Genomic DNA, 8,598 nt, shown 5'->3' with positions numbered 1-8,598 from the left:
AGTGAAAGGTTCTTGTTTGGTTTTGGTAATTGAGTGACAACTTAGGTGGACTAATTTTGTTTAATGTGAGATACATAGGCGATTAGTCCACAGGTACATGTGCGTGAGCAACATATGCTATAGAGGTGAAATTGGCTCGAAGATGTTGCAAAGCTCACACATGTGATGATGAAGCATCATTGCATATGAGACATGATATGGAGTCATATGACTAAGGTGGAGAAGATCAAGACAAGACTTGGCTTGATGGACCGGTTGCAAGTGTGAAGGGCAAGTTGAGTGATGACTTGGCGTTGATGGACCGAAACAACGGTGAAGAGCAAGTGAGGTCAAGATCGATGAACCAATATGGTCACATGATGATATGGAGTGGATCATATCATTGTTGATCATGTTAGTGCATGTGTTGCATCGACATTGGAAAAGATGGAATGGAATGCGCAAGACAAAGGTATAACCTATAGGGCATTTTATTTCACCGGTCATAGGTGAGTAGAGAAGTTGATGACCGGGTTTAAGATAGATGGTCGTACTATCAAGAGGGGCAAACTTGTTTGCATATCGGTCATCTAGTGCCACTTGAGTGATCTAACATTGTGATATGCTAGGATCGAGTGGCCTTTGAAAAATGTTTATGAAAATACTAACACACATGCACATAGTGTTGTACACTTGATGGTGTTGGCATATTTACAAAGGAGAAGAAGTTTGAGTTGAAAATGAGGGTTTCAGGCGTGACCGGACGCTACAACATAGATCGGACGCTAGCGCAACATGCGTCCGATGCTAATGCAACTTTGACTGGACGCTATTGCAACATGTGACCGGACGCGCCTGTGTAACTATTCCTCGGCAGACAACACGCGCAGCAGTGTGACCTGACGCTGGGGGAGTCCGGTCAGTGGTGACCGGACGCATCCGATCGCTAAAATACCTCTCTGTAACCTTTCTGTTCGTGACCGGATGCTGGGTGTGGTGAGTCCGGTCAAATGACCGGACACGGAGTTTGGTTGCACGCGTTGGAAGTCATTGGTGACCAACGGTAACATTCAAACGGTCAGTTCATGTGGCGTGCACAGTGTGACTGGACTTTGTGACTGAACGCTGCAACAAGTTCTGGACGCTATTGCAACGTGCCTCGGATGCTTTTGCATCATTGACCGGACACATCCGGTCACTGCAGTAGCGAGTCCGGTCAGTGCGCAGAAATCAGGTTGAAAGGGGCAATGGCTAGTTGGCCCTTGGGGACTATAAAAGGAGTGTGTGGCTGGTCTTGGCTAATGTTTGGCACCCTTGGGACTTAGTGTCCATGCTTGGGGAGTGCTAGGAGAGCCTCTAACTCACTTGTGCACATAGTGATTGCATCCAATTGCGAGTGAGTGATTCTAGTGTGATTGCATTGTGAGATCGCATCGAGTGGTATTAGGTGATCTTATTGCAAGCCGGTGGTGCTTGTTACTCTTGGAGGTTGCCACCTCTTAAACAGCTTGGTGGTGGTCTCCGTCGAAGCACACAAAGAAGATTGTGCGGTGCTCCGACGAAGTAATTGTGAGGGAGATTGTGCTCACCCTGCGGGAGCCGTGAAGAGCAACACTAGTAGAGCATGTTATTGAGCTACCCTCACTTGTGGATAGATTCTTGCGGTGTTCGATGTGCGGGCTTGGCAAGTGATACCAATTAGCCGTCGAACCACCAAGTGAGCGGTCGACATAACGGGGACTAGCGTATTGACAAGCACGTGAACCTCGCCGTGTCATCCTTATCTTCCCATTGGTTTGCATCCCCGTTACACAAGCATGTATTTACTTTTATATACATTGCGCTTGTGTAGGTGTTCTTATAATTAGTTTGCTTGTGTAGCTTGCTAGTTACCTTCTTGCTTGTGTAGTATAGAAGTAGCTCCCTTGCGTGGCTAATTTGGTTTTAGTAACCTTGTTAGTCACATTGCTTAGTTTGTGTAGCTAAGTAATTTGCGCTATCTAATTTGGCATTAGTTGCATTGTCATTGAGCATTGTTAGTGAGTTTAGGTGGCTTTGTACTTTTGCTTACTAGTATGTGTAATAGCTCCCTTGTTGTTTGAAGTACTAGTAGCATATGTTTGTGCGATCTTGCTCTTAGAATTAGTTTGGTGAGCTCTAGCTACCTCGTCACCTTAGTTGCTTGTTTAGGATCTTTGTAAGGTGTTAGAGAACTTAGATAAATGGGTGTAGTCTTTGACTAGACCGATAGTTTTATTTCCGCATTTATTTCGGTTAGCCGGCTTGATTAATTTTTAGAAAAGACTATTCAAATCCCTTTAGTGTGCTATCTCGACAAGGTCTCATGCAATTCTCGCACAGCTGCCTCTATTACTTTCAGCCTGTATCTACCCTGTTGGTTGCACATGTATTTTCACGTATGCTATTATCTATTGATCAAAGGCTCATGCCTGGCTTTATTACAAAGCGTACAATTCAGTACTAAATTGGCATTGCACACGCATGCAGGCGCTGGCATGTCCTCCCTTCCAGAACAGCTATGAATCCAATGAAACATCTCAACTAACGAACTACAAATGAACGACCAAGACCACCAACACATGACCAAAAGATCACTTGACTCTGCACAAAGTTCACAGACTCAACTTAGGGGAAAAAACAGGGTCACCACGTGCTACATCTCTCCCTGCACTAGTTTCTCCAGTAGTTCATCAGCCATCTCCAGATTCTTCGGCTTTAGCAACGGCCACCTATTCTTGTGGATCACCGATTCACCGTCGAAGGAGAATTCAAGATCTGATTGTTAAAAACTGCATCCTTCCTTGTATTCCACAATGTCCAAAGAACTCCTGCATAGAGAAAAAGAATTAAACATTTTTTTTGCTGCCTCTACCTTGATCCACCACCTCAGAAAAAAGCCCTCCTCTAAGAGTCGTTCATCCAGAGTCCTTATGAATTAAAGTGTAGTTTCTTTGACCATGGAACGTAACTAAGGAGACCAATTTACAGCTATGTTTCCTCTAAAATGAAATTTTAGCTGAAATACAAGTGTTTTTTTCTTTCTCAAGTTATACCTATCTGCAGGTGCTTGCTCCAAACAATTTTGAAGACTGCATAGTATGATATGATTTAATTTGGCAAATTTGCATCTTGGGCCGGCCCACGACATCGTCACCTCCTTCGGGATCAGGGGCGCCTTCGGTATTTCAGGAGAGGGTGGCAGCTGACACAGACCAACTCCGGGTTTAGAGGAGAAACCATTTTAGACTGTTTATTAAAACTGCGTCTGCTAATGTAGTCTAGTGCGCAATCAAAATTGCAGATATGGATGTTTGCTGTCCTGGTGCATCTTCTGAATCAAAGAGGCAATTGAGCTTCTTGTTCTTAATCAAAATTGTTCTGAAGGCCAAACCGGAGAAGCTGACATGCAACAAGATTAACGGGGCATTTAATTTTTTATCATTATTACGGATGACACTATAACATGTGTCATTGACACATAAGTCACTGACATGGTATTTTATATACTACTCACCCCGTAAGTCTAGTAAAAAGTTAATTATTCCAAGATTAACAGCAGCCCAGCAGGGGAGGCGTTGACGGAGAGATTCAGCGGAGGGCCAGATTTCATGTGTAGGACGGAACGAAACACGAAAGGAATCCCTGTCCATTGTTAATCCAAACACGAAATAAAGTTTCTTTTTTCGTAATCGAAACATGAAGGGAATTAAACTGAAGAGGGAGAATGAGAGCGCACACACACGGTACACTCCGGCCTCAGCCTCGCCTCGGCTCCCCTCCGCCCCTCCGTGCGCCGCTGCCGCCAAGCCCTCCGTGCTACGTTACACGGATACGTGGCTGAGGGAGCGTATCGCGTATCGGATACGTTTCCGATACGGATATGCGTCAGACACGCTCCCGATACATATTTGCGCAGTATCCGATTTTTTTATTAATTTTGCAATTTTTGAGTACGCCTGTGGATACGTATCTGTATTTGTGATACGGCTCAGCCCAACAAAAACAATGTCTCCCCGATGCCCTAGCCCCCGACGCTCGCACCTCGTGCGGTCGCGCCGCCTCCAGCGAACGCGCGCATGGAAGCCTCGTCCCTGCTCATCGATCACCGGCGACGAGCCTCCGCCCCTGCTCACCGGCCGCCGGCGACGAGCCTCCGCCCCCGCTCGCTGGAGACGAGCCTCCGCCCCCCGCGCACGGCCTCCTGCGTACATGTGCGCCGCCTCCTGCGCAGGGATGCAATAGGTGGCCTCTCCAAATTTTGGCGCGAGGCGAGGCGAGCGGCAGGACGAGGAGGGAAGCGGAAGCGAGCGAGGGAAGGGAAGAGATGGGAGTAGTAGCAGCACTAGAAAATCCTGCGACTCGGGTGCGTGCATGTGCGCGTGTCGTTGCGGACGTCAAAACCTCACAACCGCATTGGATTCCGACAAGGTCCCGCAACCGCCGCGCCGACCACCCGCCCGCCCCGCATCGCTGATGCGCGGGCCCTCCATGTGGAGGGCCGGGTGTGGACCCCGAGGACGAGGGAGACGTTACGCGGGCGCTCGCGTTCGTGTTTGTGTGTGCGGCTTTGTTTTTTTTGTTTCCCCTCCTCGTCTTCCCTTTCCGTCGCTGGCGCCGGGGACTCTGGCTTGGGCTGGGTGTGCGAGGAAGTCAAAAGGAGCCCGGGCGGCGTTGGACCCAGCGCCGCACGCGTTGCGGCCACCGGTGCGCGGGGCCCGCTGGTGGTGGGGTACGGTGTGTCAGTGGCGTAGGGTGCGGCGGGCGGGGGATCGGGCGTGCGCGGCACCGCGGGGACGGACGGTGACGGCATGGTGGTGTGTGTGTGCTCGGCTGGGCTGCCTGTGCCTGGCGTCTGAGCTGTCAGTGCTGCTAGTGAAGCGGTGATGGATGGGAGCCGTCATGTCCACCCACGACTAGTCCTGTCGCTCGCCGTGTGAACGCGCCGCGGGCGGACGCTCACTCCATGACTCCCGTCATTCCTGCTCTACCACTGTTATTATTACTATTATATATTACTCCAACGGTAAGAAAAATTGGTACCATATCATTGCAATAGGTGGCCTCTCCAAATTTGGTAGTGCTGGCACTAGCTAGTGCTAATCCTAGCATAGTATCCGTGGGCTGTGACTACCGGCCACAATCTCAACACGGAACAGACATTATGATTTTCTGTGACTCAAGTTTTAGACTTTCACAATTTTAATTTGTATTATTATTTATTTATTAAAAAAAATAGTAAAACGTATCCGCGTATCATGTTTTCTAAAAAAATTACCGTATCCACGTATCCGTATCTTTCCGATACCGATACGTGTATCCGTATCCGTGTTGCATAGCCTCCGTGCGATGCCGCCGCCGCCCCTCGCCCGTCGGCGATGCGAGCGAGCCCGAGCACCTCCGTGTGTTGTGGATCAAAGAAAAAACCTGAGTCGTCTAACTAATGCTATGGATCGAATGGACTGAGGGCATGGGCTTGGACACGGACAGGGTCAGCCCGAGTCCAGATCCAACTTGGAACTTTTTTGATACATTTGGATGGAGTTATTTCAATTGGGAGCATGGGAAGGGGTGGGAGCGATGGATATGTACTCCTTGGCAGTAGTCTTATTGGTATGCACTTGCAGAGCTTAGTGAGGACCATAGTGGGTCATTGCCCCCCTAAGCTAAATCAATTCTTAATGAAAGTCTTAGCTTTGCTACTTTAGTTGCTAATGAAATATTAATATACCCTCCTCATCTGGTATTTTACATCATATTGGCCCCCTATCCACTCACGCTCAAGCTCCACCACTGCTAGCATGGTCTTAGTTTTTCCAATGAAATCCTGTATGTCATGCAGAAAACTTATATCATAATTGAAGAACAAGGCCAACTGTATTTGTGTTGTTTTCATTACAATTATAGAAAAGTAATAATTATGAAGTTTATTTAAACCAATATCAACCCCTCACGTATACTGGATATGTCAAAAAAAAAAAATCTAGCATACAATCTTCCAAGAGCATAAGTGACATTTCCTCCAAAACATGCATTTCCTCGAACTGGAGTTACGCTGCAAGGCAAACAGGTTTCTCAACTCCACGATGGAAGCATAAATTCTCGATGGAGCTGCTCTGTGCATGAAGTTGATGTTTTATATCCATGTGTTTTACCTTTTAGGCCCTGTTCGGCTTACTCAAAAAACCGGTTTATTTTTTTAGTCGGAACCGTGTTTTCTCTCACAACAATTCAGTCAGAACAGTGTTTTTCAGCCAAGTTTCAGTAAGCCAAACGGGGCCTTAGTGGTAGAACTCTGCCAAATAGACTCTTACAGCTTGTTCGGCTGAGCAAGAAGTCAGTTTGTTCGACTTGTTTTTCCAGCTGGGACAATATTTTTCTCTCACAACAAACAAGTATGAACATTGTTTTCCAGCATGAACAGTGATTTTTTCAGTCCAACCGAACCAGCTTTAATTACTCCTTTTGCATGTCTGGAGAAGTACTAGAATGGTTCTCAGTACCAAGAATAAAAACCCGTTAGACAAAACCACAAACCTGATAAAATCTAATTTGTGTTGGTATAAAGATAATTAACAATTTATAATTATTTTTATAGGTAGACAAGGAGAAAAAATTAAAATATTATGATAAAAGACAAATAACAAATCACAAAAGTAATAATATACTTATATTAGTTGTTGGTATAAGAGCAGTGACTGAAATTATCTTAAAATTCAAGCATTTGAAATATAGGAGAAGTGACATAAAAATAAGGAGTTTATTGGCCACGTAGACGAAGCATTAGTGGTAGTGGAATCTTGATCCGATCCAAGTCATCCAAAGGTTTCTCCAGTATAATTCCATTTCTTTATCGAAATTGTTGCATCCACGACTGCATCCGGACTCCGGAGAGTTCTGGACTCGCCCCAACTGCACCTGCGGTCCCGGTCCCGGTCCCGGTCCCGCGTGTAAGTGAAAGCTGACAGTGACAGCTCTTTCCCGTCCGTCAGACGGTCCGAGGTGCACGAGCGACACGCCGCCGTAAATCCGCATCCATCCACCTTCTCGTTTGCTCCAAAATCCTCAGTCCTCCCTATCAAAAAAAAAAAAAAAAAAATCCTCAGTCCTCGCTCCTCAGTCTTCTCTCGCTTTCGGAGTCCGGTCAGGTCAGATCAACCTCCAACCCATGGCCGCCGACCGCCGCTTCAAGATCTTCGCAGCCGCCGATGGCTTCGGCCAGCCGCTCAAGGACGCCGTCGTCGCGCACCTCCGCGCGCACCCCGCCGTCGCCGAGGTCGTTGACCTCGGCGTCGACAAGTACTACGCCGCCGCCGCCGCCGTCGCCCGACACGTCTCCTCTCCCGACTCGGCGCCCGACGCCCCCGAGGTCCGCGGCGTCGTCGTCTGCGGCACCGGCGCCGGCGTCTGCATCTTCGCCAACAAGTACCCGCGCGTCTACGCCACCCACTGCGCCTCCCCCGCCGACGCCGTCAACACCCGCTCCATCAACGCCTGCAACGTCCTCGCGCTCTCCGGCAGCGCCACGCCGCCCGACGCCGCCGCCGCCATAGCCGACGCCTGGCTCGCCACGCCCTTCCGCGCCCCCTGCCCCGCCTCCGGCGACGCGCCCTGGCCGGAGGACATCCAGCGGTTCTTCGACACCGCGCCGGACGAGATGGCCGCCATCCCGGAGGCGGCGAAGGGCGCCCCGGACTCGGCCTGCGCCATCTGCTGCCTCAAGAGCGGGATGGAGTTCGAGCCGGTGGGGATTATGCCCGGCGGCGAGATGCGGATCGTGCGGGAGAGCCCCACCTCGGCGTACGTCCGGTTCAAGGCTGGCAGTGTGGAGCCAGCGCACCACCACACCTTTGGCCACGACCTGGTGGTCATCAAGGGCAAGAAGAAGGTCTGGAACGTCACCAAGAAGGAGAGCTACGACCTGGTGGACGGAGATTTCCTCTTCACACCTGCCGGGGATGTGCACAGGGTCAAGTACTTCGAGGACACAGAGTTCTTCATCCGTTGGGATGGCCACTGGGATATCTTTCTCGACGAGGATCTTGACACTGCACACACTGCCATTGATGCCGAGCTTGCAGCTGCCAGCAAGTGAGGTCATGCCATCTACACGTGGTGATGTCAAACCTTATGAAGGTGCTATGCTCACATATCCTCTTTTGTGATTGATGATCTTGCTTCCGTAATGTTTGTTGTTGAACTGTGTGTGTCTATGATCCTCATCATCTTATCTTGTGATTTTGTGGCATTATGGTTATAATGGCAACGATGATAGCAAACTGTGCAATTTGGTTACTGAATCAAATTGCATATACATGGAGGTTGTTGCTCTTTGTTCTTGGAACTAATTTCATATTTATGTTACCTCCATTTTATGCCAGTTTTGTTGAGTTACCCCCTTGTTACACTATCTGCATTAGCTGTGTTGTTTTGTGACTTTCAACATCCAAGATGTGTTAAATACTGATGATTCAGTTCAGTCCACATCCACTAACTGCATTAGCTGTGTTGTTTTGTGACTTTCAACATCCAAGATGTGTTAAATATAGATGATTCAGTTCAGTCCACAAGAAAGGGATAGGGATGATTAGTGGAAAACAA

General features: G+C 48.5%; 1 protein-coding gene across 1 annotated transcript; it reads left to right on the top strand.

Annotated features, from left to right (window-relative positions):
* The first annotated feature begins 7,054 nt into the window (after positions 1-7,054).
* LOC136452260 (DNA damage-repair/toleration protein DRT102-like) lies at positions 7,055-8,391 on the top strand. Its single transcript, XM_066452877.1, has one exon. It carries the CDS (start codon positions 7,166-7,168, stop codon positions 8,090-8,092), a length of 927 nt encoding a protein of 308 aa, XP_066308974.1. The 5' UTR covers positions 7,055-7,165; the 3' UTR covers positions 8,093-8,391.
* Positions 8,392-8,598: the final 207 nt, after the last annotated feature.

The sequence above is a fragment of the Miscanthus floridulus genome, chromosome 5, assembly GCF_019320115.1.
Source record: "Miscanthus floridulus cultivar M001 chromosome 5, ASM1932011v1, whole genome shotgun sequence".
Taxonomy (NCBI): domain Eukaryota; kingdom Viridiplantae; phylum Streptophyta; class Magnoliopsida; order Poales; family Poaceae; genus Miscanthus; species Miscanthus floridulus.
The sequence above is the reverse complement of the archived record's forward strand: the minus strand, read 5'-3'. Positions and strand labels throughout refer to the sequence as shown.

What these genes read in the sequence shown, in the direction of transcription:
- LOC136452260 (XM_066452877.1), top strand. Translation starts at nt 7,166, where the DNA reads ATGGCCGCCGACCGCCGCTTCAAGATCTTCGCAGCCGCCGATGGCTTC.